This window comes from Eutrema salsugineum, unplaced genomic scaffold (genome assembly GCF_000478725.1).
Source record: "Eutrema salsugineum unplaced genomic scaffold, Eutsalg1_0 scaffold_8, whole genome shotgun sequence".
In the NCBI taxonomy this organism is placed as follows: domain Eukaryota; kingdom Viridiplantae; phylum Streptophyta; class Magnoliopsida; order Brassicales; family Brassicaceae; genus Eutrema; species Eutrema salsugineum.
This window is the reverse complement of record NW_006256414.1, coordinates 7,248,950-7,264,658: the sequence shown is the minus strand read 5'-3', so window position 1 is coordinate 7,264,658 and position 15,709 is coordinate 7,248,950. Positions and strand designations below refer to the sequence as shown.

The 15,709-nt window shown below is 36.8% G+C and overlaps 2 protein-coding genes across 3 annotated transcripts; one reads left to right on the top strand and one right to left on the bottom strand.

The window, feature by feature from the left end:
• The first annotated feature begins 238 nt into the window (after positions 1 to 238).
• Positions 239 to 1,895, top strand: LOC18010030 (alkane hydroxylase MAH1). Its single transcript, XM_006392312.2, has one exon. It carries the CDS (start codon positions 254 to 256, stop codon positions 1,745 to 1,747), a length of 1,494 nt encoding a protein of 497 aa, XP_006392374.1. The 5' UTR covers positions 239 to 253; the 3' UTR covers positions 1,748 to 1,895.
• Positions 1,896 to 4,456: 2,561 nt separating this feature from the next.
• On the bottom strand, positions 4,457 to 7,754 carry LOC18010029 (probable elongation factor 1-gamma 2). Of its 2 annotated transcripts, none has more exons than XM_006392308.2 (8): positions 7,666 to 7,754; positions 7,499 to 7,558; positions 6,489 to 6,638; positions 6,334 to 6,394; positions 6,183 to 6,235; positions 5,933 to 6,034; positions 5,302 to 5,791; positions 4,457 to 5,077 (listed from the first exon to the last, which is right to left on the bottom strand). In XM_006392308.2, exons 2-8 carry the CDS (start codon positions 7,505 to 7,507, stop codon positions 4,698 to 4,700), a joined length of 1,245 nt encoding a protein of 414 aa, XP_006392370.1. In that variant the 5' UTR covers positions 7,508 to 7,558; positions 7,666 to 7,754; the 3' UTR covers positions 4,457 to 4,697. The 2 variants fall into 2 exon arrangements, with proteins under 2 accessions (XP_006392370.1, XP_006392371.1); XM_006392309.2 differs by having other exon boundaries at positions 7,656 to 7,750.
• Positions 7,755 to 15,709: the final 7,955 nt, after the last annotated feature.

Sequence of the window (15,709 nt, the reverse complement as noted above, 5' to 3'; positions counted from 1 at the left end):
AAACTACCGATTATTTAGCTCTTTTTTTTGTTTGCCGATTTGTAAATTATACATAACCGACGAGATCATGTGGTATTGAGGTATTCTATTCAAGACAAAAAAGTAAATGAGTCTGAGGGTTTGGTCCGGTCCGGTCATGTTCAGCCAGCAACATTTATACCTACCAACGTACTACATTAAATTGATTTTAGGTTATATATAGCAACCAACGAGGATCCTTTTATCTATTACTCATAAATCCTTTTGTCTGAAAATGGCGATGATAGGCTTACTTGAAGTCTTCGTCGCATTCTTTTTTTGCCTTGCATTCCAATGTTTCTTCCTCCACAAAAAATATCAAGGCCAGCCTGTTCACATGAACTGGCCTTTCCTCGGGATGCTTCCAGGAATGCTACCGTATATCCCTCGTATCTACGATTGGACCGTCGAGGTGCTTGAGGCCACCAATCTAACTTTTCTTTTCAAAGGCCCATGGTTCAGTGGAACGGACATGCTATTCACCGCAGATCCAAAGAATATCCATCACATACTAAACTCAAACTTTGGGAACTACCCGAAAGGACCTGAGTTCAAGAAGATCTTTGATGTATTGGGAGATGGAATCTTGACTGCTGATTCGGAGTTGTGGGAGGAACTGAGGAAGTCAAATAACACCATCTTTCACCATCAAGATTTCATGAATCTCTCAGTAAGTAGCAATACAAGTAAGTTAAAGGAAGGTCTTGTTCCTTTTCTTGATAATGCTGCACGTGAAAACCTTACCATAGACTTACAAGATGTATTCAAGAGGTTCATGTTTGATACTTCTTCGATTTTGATGACTGGTTATGATCCGATGTCACTATCCATCGACATGCCGGAAGTTGAGTTCGGTGAAGCTGCGGAAACCGGTGAAGAAGCGATCTACTATAGACATTTCAAACCGGTGGCCTTGTGGAGACTTCAAAACTGGATTGGTATTGGGCTTGAGAAGAAGATGCGGACTTCTTTGGCGACTGTCAATCGTATGTTTGCGAAGATCATATCCTCAAAACGAAAAGAGGAGATAAGTCGCGGGAGAAAAGAGCCATCAATGGACGCCTTAACGTATTATATGAACGTTGACACGACCAAATATAAGCTCTTGAAACCGAGTAATGATACGTTTATAAGAGACGTTGTTTTTAGTCTACTGTTAGCAGGAAGGGACACCACAAGCGCAGCTCTCACTTGGTTCTTCTGGCTTCTCTGTGAGCATCCTCAAGTTATGACCAAGATCCGACATGAGATCAACACAAAGTTTGATCCTACAGATCTAGAGAAGCTCGTGTATCTACATGCTGCATTGTTCGAAGCAATGAGACTCTACCCACCACTTCCCTTCAACCACAAGTCTCCTGCAAAGACAGATGTGCTTCCAAGCGGGCACAAAGTTAAAGCATACTCGAAGATCGTGATCTGTATTTACGCATTGGGGAGGATGAGATCAGTATGGGGAGATGACGCATTGGATTTCAAACCAGAAAGATGGATTACAGACAATGGAGGGTTAAAACATGAACCTTCGCACAAGTACATGGCTTTTAACTCTGGTCCAAGACTTTGCTTGGGTAAACATCTAGCTCTCTTGCAGATGAAGATAGTAGCTTTGGAGATCATAAAAAACTATGATTTTAAGGTCATTGATGGTCACAAGATCGAAGCAGTCCCTTCTATCGTTCTACGTATCAAAGATGGTCTTAAAGTCACAGTCACTAAGAAGATATGATTCTTATGCGTGGTTGGCGTTTGCGGCAACTATTACTATTCCGCGCAAATATCGTTTTCAAAGTATTAAATAAATTGTAAAATGTCATGGGCACCATTTGTATTTCCCTAATTTATGTGTGTTAATAATTGTATTGCTAAATGATTTTTCCGCGCAAATATCGTTTTTAAGGTAATAAATAAATGGTATAATGTCATTTCATGGTTGAATATTGCTAACAAAGTTCAATAAAGATTTTAATTTTTGGATCCGGTACAGATTTTTGGTTTATAAATAATAGTTTAAAAAAATTGGAACCTAGCTAAGATAATATATATGGATGATTTGATAGATTTTTGGTTTAGATTTTAAACAAACATATGCTTAATTTACAAATATATATATATATACATCGGGTTTAGGGTTTAGGGTTTAGGATTCAGTATTTTCTATAAAAAGAATTAAGTCGTACGTTACAAACTTAAAATCATATGAATATATGATTCAATTTAATGGAATGATATTTATTTTGGATCATTTTGTACAAATCAAACACATCTATTATATTAAAACAGAAGCACTTTTAGTACTTGCTTCCAAACACTCTCAAAGTTTTTTTATGATATTTTATTTTATATTTATATTTAATTTCCGAAAATTAGTTATTAATTTATATATTATTAAGTTTCCTAAAATCTAGGTCATCTTTAATTTAAATTTCAAATTATTGAAAATTTATGATAATTAAATTTAATTACAAAAATCTGTATTTAAATTAATTTAAATTCAAAAAATTAACAAAAAATATAATTAAATTTTATTACAAAAATTTAGATAATAATTTTAATACTTTAGAATTCCTTGAATACAGGTTCGATTTAATTTAAAATTTTAAATTTAAATTATATTTTTCTAAAAATGCATAGTAAATAAATATTTTTATCGTATTTTATCATAATCAATCGGTCTAAAATATCAAATATTTTAGATTAATAAGTATTTATATTATACAATAATATGATCAAGCTGATTAGAATTATATATATATATATATATATATATTTAAGGTCTACGAGTTAATTTATAAAAACATGTAAGATATTAAGATGATTTGAGACAATTAAACTAACAGGTTAGCCAGTTTATATATATATATATACATTTTTTGTAGTAACACAAATAATAAATAAATATTTTATTATAGTTTTTTCATAATCAATTAGTCCAAATATTCAATATTAGTAAATATTTATAGGGTTATACATTTATAATTATAATCTTATACAGTTTAGTTTGTCAAAACATGTAAGATATTAAAAATGATTTAAGACAACTAAACGGACGGATTAGCAAATTTATAGATATGTATATAGATTATTTGTGTAAATCTAAATTCACATAATAACAAAATTTATAATTAACATTAGATCAATGTATACTTAATTAACGCATACTTTTATTCTACTAATATACAAATTTTTACTGTTTAAAATTAAAACATGATAACAATTTTTTGATTTAAAAAAATAAATAACAAAAACAAATTATATCTAAACAAAAAAATTAATGCAACCTATATTAAAAATAAAAAATTCCCGTGCGGACGTACGGGATTAAAATCTAGTTTGTATTAAATGTGAATTATCTTATTTAAAAAAAAAAACACATTTGTATTTATATGCCTTAAGAAGAAAAATAAACACGTTGTGTTTATATTAAGAAATAACTTTATTCAAAATTTAATCCACATTCAAACCGAACATAAATAGAAAAATTCAATCTCCAACAACAAACATTCAGGTAGTTGGACGTCAAAAAAAAAAAAAAAAAAAAAAAAAAAATTAACCAAGGGTAGTTCATTTGAATAACCTTGTCTAGTTGTCTTGCCAACTATAGTTACAGAAGATATTACTATAAAACAACCAACCGTGCATGCATGCAGATAACTCCACAGGATCTCTACGCTACTAGACTTGCTCATGCTACTGTCCAAAGAGAAGGTAGCATTCGCAGAACCTCTTCCAGTAAATATTTGGGTTCAAACCGTTTTGCCTCTTTGGACTCAGGTTTCAGTTCTGGATTTGATTTGATGGATCTCATGATTCCATCAAAGAAAATAATCCTCAGAGAAAAACTGGTGTAAACTTTAACAAAAGCTAAAGAGATGGAATTGGTAATTCGTAGCACCCCTACATGGCTCTACATGGAAAGTGCCCCCTACATGGAAGGTGCTACATGTGTCCTACACCTTGTTTTAATGCCAATACAATCTCTTTAGCTTTTGTTATACTATGTTTTACATTAGCTCTTTTTTTTTTTTTTTTTATTAGCTCTTTAACCAAAACAAAAATTTTACTTTATCTACTATCCATTCAAAAACTGAAAATCATAAAGTCGAAGACCTTAGCCGATATCTGGACTGAAATATATACTAATAATCTTCAATCATAAAGTAACATTTTTTATGGTATTGTATAAGTCGTAATTTCAAGTTTAATACATGTTTTCAAAATAATAAAAAAAAAAAACTTTACTCCCTAGTCTCCCATCCCAAGCATGACCAAGTAAATTATGTTTAAAAAAATTGGTAAATATTCCAATTTAATTCCATTTTAGCCTTTTTAACCGATTCTTGCTTAACCATATCATTCCAATAATTTAATTTAGCGCCACAAATTTCGAATAAACCGATTATAACCGGAAGCAAAACCGACTGAAACCAAAACGAAGAAAAAAAGGAGAGAAATAGGAAACGACGTTGTAATGTGTACGTAAACAATTCTGTCACAAAAAAAAACATAAGAGCAGCAACTAGTTTCTTAAAACCCCAGAAAGAAAACAAAAAACTCTACGATTCAAAAGGTTGTAAAGGGACTCTAAGAGGATATCAAAAACACAAAAGTAGTAACTCCTATGGAGATAGAGAGAAAGATATGACGATATGAAGAACAGTGAAGAAGAGCAGCCTTTCTCACTTGAAGCATTTAGCGTCCAAAAGAGCCTCACCTTCAAAAGGCTCAGCGTCTTCAATCATCTGGCTCACTCGCTCTTTCTGTGCCTCGTCTGAGATATCGACCTTGGTCCACTCGTAAAGCTCCATGTCGTAAACCTCGTCCATTATGAACTTTGGGATCTCTGGTCCACGGAACAGCCACAAACCTTTCACCTTGAATGGACCCTCTGACCCGCAGATCAGCATCTTTCCAAAAGCATATTTACGCGCCAAGTCCATTCGCTGGAGGAACCCACCAACCTTGTTGAGTGTGACAAACGAAACCGTGTTCTCGTCGTTGTACTTGTAGTCACAGAACCATAGTGAGTATCCCTCTGGGTCGTACATGTCCCAGAATCCTGCAATATATAGAGTAAACATTGAAGGCAGTGAGCATAATACAATGTAATTGTGATCAGCTATAGGACTACTGTATCTAGGCTAGAACAGAATTTAGCAGATTAGAACTTTGAGTTGGTTAAAGCTAGAGTTTCATAGGGTTTGTTCTTACTAATTGATCCCATAAGCTTAAAAAATTCATGTATATTCATAAAAGTAAAGAGAGATTCATCATATATCATACCTTTGATAGCAACTTCACGGAAGTTGGATTTGGTGTTAGAGTATAGCCTCTTCCACTCATCGAGAACCATTGGGCTTGGTGGTAGCAAATCAAGAGGATTCTTGGCTTTGGGCTTTGGTGCTTCTTCCTCCTCAGCAACAGGCTTTGGTGCCTCTGCTACAGGAGCAGCCTTCTTAGGCTCCTCCTTGGGCTTTGCGGGTTGTGCAGCTTTCTTGGAAGGAACTGGAGGGACAGCTTCGGTCTGTTTGGCATCACCGATAACCTTCTTGAAGTTTGGTTGGTTAACCATTGTCCAGAAGTATCTCTCAACATGAGGGAATGCAGAGGTAAAGCTCTTGGTCATCACGGTGGCAAACCCCAAGTTCAAGTTGCAGATGGTGACAATATCCGCAAGTGTAACAGAGTGTCCAACAAGATACGTGTTGGAGGCGAGATGTGTATTTAGAGCATCAAGTCCTCTATTCAATCCAGCAATTGCAGCTTCCTCAGCCTTCATTCACACAAAAAAAAAAAAAATAATCACTAAAAATAGGAAGAAGCAGACTTGGATAATATTATAGTGCAAGGAGTAGCATGCTTTCAGCATCACAGAGAGTAAACAAAACTAGCGCTAAAATTAGAGAAAGCTTACTGGAGCAGAGAACGGAGCAAAGCCCATTCTAGGAGCGAACCATCTCAACATGTTAGCATCAATCTCCAACGTGGCAAAATCAATCCATTGCTCAATGTGAGCCTGAAAAGTAAGTTCAATAACATAGACATAAACAAACAGTGACAAACATATCAGCATATTAATAAATAGTAACAAAAGATCAACAAAACGCTGCAAAAAAATAATAAGACAAATAATCAAATTGCCAAGGGGATAAACAGTAGCTTACATAGTCAATGAGGGAAGATCCATTCAATGAGTTTTCACCATTCAAGCGGCTGACTATAGTGGGATAGAAAAAAAAAATCATTATATCCAAAAATCAGTAGCAATAAATCATAGAGTGCAGAAACAAAAGAGAGAAGGAGCTGAAATAATACCGTATCGAGCAATGGCATTGCTCTCAAATATGGGACCTTCAGGAGTCTCAAGCACAGGAACCTAGTAGAATAATAACCATTTATTAGCTAAGAAATTGCAGCAAACACAAATCATAAAATATCACCATTTTAACTTATCGAAAGAGATTCAACACCTTTCCAATGGGGTTCATCTTAAGGAACTCTGGGGATTTGTTAGTGACGCCCATCTGAAAGTTCGAGGGCTCCTCGATCTTCACACCAACATACTCAGCAGCAATGAGTGCCTTATAGGCACCTTTGTTACCCTTGTACGTGTGTAAAACCTGAAATAGTAAGATCCCACAAAATTCATCAATGAAACTCAGCAAAAGTTCATAGATATATACAACAAATAAGTTTTTCTATGCATGATCAAATATTTACAGAGGAAACACAAAAATTCAGAGCAAAACAATAGCACACAACGTCGAGATACAATTACAACGTAAAATGAACAGAAACTGAAACCAATTGATGATGTATACACAATCCTCCAAGAACCTAGATCAGTGGAAAATAAAACATGTTCCTGGCTGAAACATGTATGAAGATTATATGAATCCAAATTCGAAAACTATTATGAACAGATAACGTTGCATAGTTATATTCAACAAATCAGTTTTTCCAGTGCATGATCGTACATTTGCGAAAGAATGTATCGAAATCCAGTTCAAAAGGAAGAAGATGAACACATATCCGAACAAGAAATTAGCACCAGCGTCGAGATACAGAATCTGATACCAAACTGATATACAAAAAATCCACCAGGAACATACATGAGGATCAATGAACAGAGAATGTTATAGTAACTCAGGAGAGTTTACATAGTTATATTCAGCAAATTAGTTTTATTATGCATGATCGGACAACTGGAGAAGGAATGTACAGGGTCAACAAAGAAGATGATGATCACAAATCAGAACAATAAACTATGACCAGCGTCTTAGATAGAGAAACTGATACCAAATTGATATATAAACAATTCTCCGATAAATGAAGATCAATGAACAAAGAATGCTCAAAGCGATTTTTCTGCTTCGTCGCGGATTTTATCAGCAACCGTACAAATTAAACAAAACGCAATAAACTGAAGAAACGAACTTAGTAATGACAATTGCGTGTTAGAGAAACAGTAAGTACTCACCAAAGCCATTGCTCAGATGGAAAAAAAAAGCTACGAACTCCGAGGATTCTGAGTTCAGATCTAGCACCAAAGAAGACACCCAAAGAAAACAGTGAGACGAAATTCGGAAGATAGAAAGATTCGAAGCGATACGGAGAAGTAGATAGATCGATCTTACGAGAGCTTACGAGAATTTTCCGTGAGAGCAAAGCGAGAGAGAAAGGTAAATGCGGCGGCGAAAAAACTCTAATAAAGGAGCGTGCGGAGAAATGCAAATTAGGGCTCTACAAAGATCGGATACGGATACGGGTCTAGAGAATATTCTCCGTTACGTTTGGTCCTATTCGGTTTAGCTTATGGTTTTGTCAATCTATTGTGGTTTGCTTTTTTTGCCCACTTTGGTTAACGTTTATATTTTTGGGTTTGTTTATTCTTTCTTCCTAAACAAATAAATCCAAAACATAGCACTCTGTTTTTTTTTTTAACATCTAGTTTATTAATATTAAACGGATGATACATAGTCAGAGTGTAGAACATTTACAACACATAAAGGAACATAAGAGAAACTATGATAGATGGAAGTATTAAGAATAGATTGCTTTGCAAGTGTATCTGCAGGTTTGTTTCCCGATCTCTTTACCCATTCAAAGGAAATGTGCTTGAACTTCTTTGTCCAAAATCTGACTTCTCGTAGCCAATTGTAATTTGTGAAACTCAGTTTATCACCTCTTATTATATCCACCAAACTTTGATTGTCTCCTTCAAAGATTATGTGGTCATACCCTCTGCTCCAACAATGTTGCATTGAGATTATGAGTGCTTGGAATTCACTCTCTAGAGCTGTATTACATCTTCTCCCAATAGCCTGTCCTGCACTTCGGAATGTGCTTTTTTCATCCCTGACAATCCAACATGTTTTTGCCATGTTTTGATGATGAACAAAAGAACCATCATAGTTGCACTTAAGCCATCCTGATTGTGGTTTTTTTCATTCCAGTTTGCTTCTTCTGATGTTATTTCCAGGATTTGTTTGGTGAGCCGATGCTTGAGCTACATATTCTTCTATAGGATTCTGTTAAATTCTCGAACCAAAACAAAAGAAATTCGGATCCAAATCAAAAATTCTTAACCTAATATGTTGTGGGTTTAACCACCCAAATGCTTCAGATCTAACGTTGCTTTTATCTCTCTCTCTCGCGCACTCGTTTGTTTGTTTCAAGAGAAGAACATGAGAAACAGAGAGGACAAGCAAAAGAAAGAAAACAGAGCACACGAAACACGATTTGTTAACCCGGTTTGACTCATCGGTGTGATGAAGTCTACATCCGGGGCCGGATCAGTCTAGGCGATGTATTTATCCGAAATGAAGGTGTACACAGCTGAAAACCAAGATCAACAAGAAGCAAGATACAACAAATTGTAAAACAACACACATGAAAATGAGGGAGGATAGGTCCTTATATAGATTTGAAACAGAAACCCTCCAAGTGCTCAAGAGTCTTTTGTCTTCGACTTTAACATCAAATGCAGCGTCTCAGACATGAACCCATTGCGACTAAATTTCTGCCAAACCCATTACCAAGCCCACTTCATAAACCCACTGCATCACATTTGAAAACTTGAGGCATCAACGGCTCCAAGCTTCAACATACTCCACCTTGCATCAAGTTTCCTTCATACTTTACCATACATCACACTTACTTAGGACCTTACCTCCGAGCAACATGCTTCTATTCATCAGTTGATCACCTTTAGGGAGTCTTAAGCTGCAACAAACTTGTTAACAGGAACGGTCTTTGTCAAAATATCAGCCTGATTCTTTGATGTGTGAATCTTTTCCACTTCAACTTCCTTTTCTTCAATAACGTCTATGATGAAATGATACTTGACGAAAATATGCTTTGTCCTCTCATGATAAGTATTGTTTTTGGACAAGCATATTGCAGACTGCGAGTCACACCATACGATTGCTTGCTTTTGCTCAAAACCTATATCCTTTAACAACCCTTTGATCCAAATCGCTTCCTTTACAGCCTCAGTCAAAGCAATGTATTCAGCCTCGGTGGTAGAAAGTGCTATAACCTGTTGTAAGCTTGACTTCTAACTCACTGCATTTCTCCCCACTGTGAACACATACCCACTGATTGACCTTCTTCTGTCCAAGTCTCCAGCAAAATCCAAGTCACAGTAACCTTGTATCTTCATATTTGTTGACTTTGTGAACACCAGATTCAAATCAGCCGAACCTTTACATACCTGAGCAGCCATTTAACTGCTTCACAGTGCATCTTTCCTGGTTTGCTCATGAATCTACTGATAAGACCGATTGCATAAGCCATGTCTGGCCTTGTTCTGACAAGTGCATACATTAGACTCCCCACAGCACTTGCATAAGGGAACTTAAGAGTATCAATGCACTCTGAATCCTCCTTAACAGCAGCCAACTTGAAGTGTCCTCCCATTGGTGTGTTCACAAGCTTTGCTTCTGATATATTGAACTTCTTAACAACTTTTCCAAGATACCTTGATTGAAAATATACAGAATTCCCTTTTCTCGGTCCCTTTTGATGTCTATTCCCAGAATTCTGCTTGCTGGACCCATGTCCTTTATCTCAAACTCAGAGCTTAACACTTCTTTGAGTTTTATGATATCGGACATCTCCTTTGTTGCTAGGAGAATTTCGTCAACATATAACAACAAGTAAACCCATCATGGATCAACTTTCTTTACATAAACACATGAATCCAACTGACTCCTTGTGAACCCTTGTGCTTCCATAAACTGATGAAACCGTTGATTCCATAATTTTGGGGATTGCTTCAGACCATACAGAGTCCTTTCAAGACGGCAAACTTGGTCTTTCCCCTTGTTGATTTCAAAACCCTCTGGTTGCTCCATATAAAGTTCTTGCTCTAATTTCCCATGGAGAAATGCCGTTTTAACATCCATCTGTTCGAGCTCGAGATCATCATTTACAACTGTAGACATCAGAACTCGGATGGAGACGTGTTTAAAAACAGGCGCAAACACTTCTTGATAATCGATTCCCTCCCTTTGTGTAAAACCTCTAGCAACAAGTCTGGACTTGAATCTTGCTGGTTCTACTCCCGGAATCCCTGGCTTCTTCTTGTATAGCCACCTGCAGCCGATTACTTTATTGCCTTTAGGACGGTTGACTATATCCCAAGTGTTGGTCTTTGACAGTGATCCCATTTCCTCATTCATATATGCATCCCACTGTTCTCATTCCTTTGAATTTACTGCTTCATGGTAACATTGAGGTTCGTCAACATCTAAATCTTCTACAGCCATAAGAGCAAAGGATACCATAGTGAAATCTTGGTACTGGCTTGGTGCGACTGGTACATGCCTGGATCTGTCTCTTGCCAATTGGTAACCGGATAAGTCAACACATGCTTGTTCCTCACTTGCGTCTACAAATTCTTCATATGAGTCACTTGAGGGTGTCTCAGTAACTCCACCTGAAACCGGACTATATTGTCTCACATCTTGTGGATGCTCTTCTTGTGTTACGCATGTCACGAGGTCAATCTTTCCATTTCTGCACGACTGATCTCTTTCATTAGTCTGATCCGACTTTTGCATTTCCTCTGACTTTAAATCCTTATACACTCTCTCTTCTTGAAAGACAACATTCCTGTTTATCACACTCTTGCCCTCATCAATCAACCATGTCTTATAACCCTTTGTACCCGGTGGAATAACCAAGAAAAATCCCTTTCAGAGCTCGCGGTTTCAGTTTTCCCTGATCTTGGTGAACATAAGCAACTGATCCAAACTTCTTGAGATGTTTGTAACCAGGCTTTCTGTTTAACCATAACTCTTCTGGAACATTATGATCCACAGCTGAACTCGTGATCTATTAGTCAAATATGCTGCAGTTGTAGCCGCTTCAGCCCAAAACTCTTCTCCAAGGCCTGATTCATGCACCATACACCTCACTTTCTCCACTATGGTTCGGTTCATCCACTTTGAGACACCGTTCTGCTGTGGGATGTATGTGCAGGTTTGATGCCTCTCTATACCATGTGTCTTGCAGTACTCATCAAATCTGAGATTACAAAACTCTATGCCATTGTCTGTTCTGAGGATTTTCACACTCCTGTTCACCTGTTTCTCCACCAGATCTTTCCATTCTCTGAACCGCTCAAAGATTTCTCTTTTGTCTTTAAGAACATGAGTAGACAGGAAGTATTGTTTACCAGACAGCGATGGGGTAACATTGGGTGATCCCCACAAATCCGCATGGATATACCCGAGGATGTCTTTGGTGTCGTGTCTACCCACATTGAAGCTCACTTTCTTTGCCTTCCCCATTATACAATGCTCGCAAAACTCAAGCTCTTTAATGTCATCTTTATTGATCAGGCTTTTTCCAGTCAACACCTTTAAGCTGTTTATGCCTAAATGTCCGAGTCTGCTATGTCATAGTTCAGTTTTATTCACCATTTTCTTCTCCACGTGCAGGTTTCTGGCATTACCGTCTCTCCATCAAGATAATACAGACTATTTTGGAGCTCACCTCATAATGCTGTCTTCCCATTTTTGAAGTATCGGACTTTGCCATCTCCACCTTCATATATGTACCCTAATCTGTCCAGAGTCCCTGTTGAAATCAGATTTATCCTCAACTCTGGAACATATCGAACATTCTTCAACATCTTGATCGATCCACCATTGGCTTTAATCATGATTATGCTTTGGCCCTGTGACTGTACAGAGTGGTCATCTCCAAGTAGTATTGTTGTACCACCATTATGCTCCCAGTCTACAAACCAATCTCTTCTTGATGTCATATGGAAGGTACAACCTGAATCCAAAACTCACACATCTTTAGAATTGTGTTCCTTCATGCTCAGTGACTCTGAAACTATCTGCCTTTCAATAACCACTCCAGCTTCTCCTTGATTATCATTGCCATACTTTTTCTTCCGAGCATAGCAATCCTTCTTAAGATGTCCCTGCTTCTTACAGAACCAACAAGTCACCCTTGACTTTGAGTTTGATCTGCTCCTTCCCTTATCATTTGAGTTGTTGTTCTTTGAAGCTGATCTACCTCTCTCGCTTGTATACAAGCCCGCTGCAGGGTTTCTGTTGTCCTTCGCAACTTCAGTAATCATGTCTCTTTCCCTGGACCTTGTTTCTGAGACAACTTCCTCCAAAGTCAAGGACTCTCTCCCATACTTGAGGGTATGTTTGAGTTGGTCATAATTTGGAGGCAAAGATGTCAAAAACAAGATTGCTTGAACCTCGTTTGTGACCTTTATGTCAAGACTGTTCATCTCTGCAATAATCTTCAGGTAATCATCCACGTTCGCATCAATATTCTTCTTTTCATCTGACTTGAACGTATAGAACTTCAGTTGCAAGTGGATTCGGTTAGGCAGGGTGCTTTCCATATAAAGCTTGTCCAGAAGTGTCCACATCTCTGCTGCTGTAACACAATGCTTTATCTTTCTGAGAACATGGTTCCCCACGCTTGCTATGATATTGCCTATTGCTTTCTTGGACTTTTCAATCTTCACCGGATCCGGGACCATCTTAACCAAAGGAGCTGATGATGGTATTACATCTCCTTCAACAGGTCGCTTTTCTTCACTCCGGGTAAGAGGCTCCTCCTTTTGCAAGTCAAAGTCTGAAATGATATCTTTTAGACCCAAAATGCGGAAGTTTGCCATCATACGTGTTTTCCACAAGGAAAAATCCCCTTTGCCATGGAACCGGTCTACATCTACGCGTGCACTGGCCAACAACTCCTTAGCCATCACGAACCAGCTCCAAGATACCTCCTTTTGGTGTAAAGGTTGTGTCTTTGTAATAAAGTTTGGATTTTTAGCACAAAGACGATACCTTTAGAGCTAAGAAACCAATCTGAACAAAAGCTTGAGACTTTAAGGATGAAACTTGATGGATCTTCGATAAAGGTCTCTCCTTTTCTTATAAGTTCAAAGCTTTACGACTCCCTCCGACAAAGCCTTCACCTTTCTTCTTCTTCTCCAAAGGTTCAAGCTTTCTTCAAGGAACCTGGCTCTGATACCACTTGTTGTGGTTTTAACCATCCAAATGCTTCAGATCTAACATTGCTTTTATCTTTCTCTCTTGCGCACTTGTTTGTTTGTTTCAAGAGAAGAACACAAGAAACAGAGAGGACAAGCAAAAGAAAGAAAACAGAGCACACGAGACACGATTTGTTAACCCGGTTCAACTCATCGGTGTGATGAAGTCTACGTCCGGGGCCGGATCAGTCTAGGCGATGTATTAATCCGAAATGAAGGTGTACACAGCTCAAAACCAAGCTCAACGAGAAGCAAGACAGAACAACTCGTAAAACAACACACAGGAAAATGAGGGAGGATAGGTCCTTATATAGATTTGAAACAGAAACCCTCCAAGTGCTCAAGAGTCTTTTGTCTTCGACTTTAACACCAAACGTAGCGTCTCAGACATGAACCCCTTGCGACTAAATTTCTGCCAAACCCATTACCAAACCTACTTCATAAACTCACTGCATCACATTTGAAAACTTGAGGCATCAACGGCTTCAAACTTCAACATAATCCAAAATTTTCGAACCAAAATATTATACAATAACTTCAATAAATTATACAAAGTTTTTAACTTTGAACTGAACCGAGTCAAACCAAGATTTTGTAAAACCAAATCAAATTAACCGAAATTCATTACAAGAACTATTAATTTGATATTGAAATGTTGATAAAAATATATGAGAAAATGCAATCGTAGTTACAATCAGTTATTTATCTTTCAATTATAATTTGTTGTCTAAAATACATCTAACTAAATCAAAATATAATTGATCATGAATAAAATCCAAAAGTTCTAAACCCACAACACCCGAACCGACTAAACCAATTTGATTCTGAGTGAAACATAATTTCTGGAGTCCTAAATCCAAACCAAATATCCTAATTTCGGTATTGCTTCTAAAACCAAACCTAACATAGAAGCAAATATGTATTTGGCTTAGTTTGATTTGGTAATTCCAAAATATAACCACATAAATTCTGATCTTGAACTTCGATGAGAAAAAAAATCCAAAATGATTATTTAACGAGATTGATGAGTTTTGTATTCATGCTTACATTTTTTGGATATGAAAACAGAAATATCTCTTAATTTAGTAGCTTCAAAATCGATCAATGTAAAATTGAGGGCATTATTGGTAGGTCCACAAAACTTTATCATTGTCCTCGTCATATTTACATTATTTATTGAGTTCAGTTTCTTCTATGAAATTCATAAAATTGGTGACCTTGCACAAGTCTTTGCGTATCATTTCTTCATAACCTCTGCCTTTTGGTCAACAATACCAACAACTTTCAAGCATCTTCTCCCTTCTTCCTCTTCTTCTCTGCCTTTACTTTGGTGTGACCAAGAAACATAACTAAAGAAACAAAAAATGGAGGTCCCAATCTGGCAATGGTGTTTGATCGTCTTAGCAATCATATTCTTGGCAATTGCTTCCCATTTTCTTGGAAAGACTCTTGTTTAGCCCTCGAGAGAGAATTGCAGACAGTAAAATCGAAAAGAACATGGACCAGTCGCAGAAGGAAAGACTGAGAAAAAAGCCGGTGAACAACTCGTTTGATGATGGTCATCATCTCCAAGAGCATCTTTGTCAAAGTTTGAATTGTAACTTGTAAGTTCATGCTATTTTTATACTCCTCATGTAAAATAATAAGAAGTATTTGATCACACCCATATATATATAAGATCAATTCCACTTGCTATTATCACAAAATCAAGTACTAGTGAAGGCACAAGAGACTGATACAGCACCAAGTTTTTAGATTTGCTTTCACTCTAAAAAACCGCAATTCGGGTTTAAGACTCCAAATGAGTAAATCACAACGAATTTAGTAGATGATTAAACTTTGCGAGTTATTGAAAACAACGGCAGGATTCATGCAGGAGAAAAAAGGGGAAAAAATCAAGAAATTTCTTTGACATATAATGATGATCAAAGGAAAATTTTCACAAAGGAATAGGGTGATTAGTGCAAAAATTATGATGAAAGATGGTAAAGAAAATAGTGAATGCAATCTCTTTTTGATCTCGAAGCAAAAACTAAGAATCCACACAGGACTCGTGTAGAACAATCATTGTGATGTGTCACAACTTTTGTTTGAGAGCCCGTTGACGAATAACATCGTTTTCACAACCAACTTGAAACAGTAATGATTCCTCAA

Excerpts from the sequence above, each read along its gene's own strand:
- LOC18010029 (XM_006392308.2), bottom strand. Across the intron at positions 6,035-6,182 it reads GATCTTCCCTCATTGACTAT|GCTCACATTGAGCAATGGAT; the intron begins GTAAGCTACTGT and ends CTTACTTTTCAG. Across the intron at positions 5,792-5,932 it reads TTGCTCCGTTCTCTGCTCCA|GCTGAGGAAGCTGCAATTGC; the intron begins GTAAGCTTTCTC and ends GTGTGAATGAAG.
- LOC18010030 (XM_006392312.2), top strand. The coding sequence starts at position 254 with ATGGCGATGATAGGCTTACTTGAAGTCTTCGTCGCATTCTTTTTTTGC.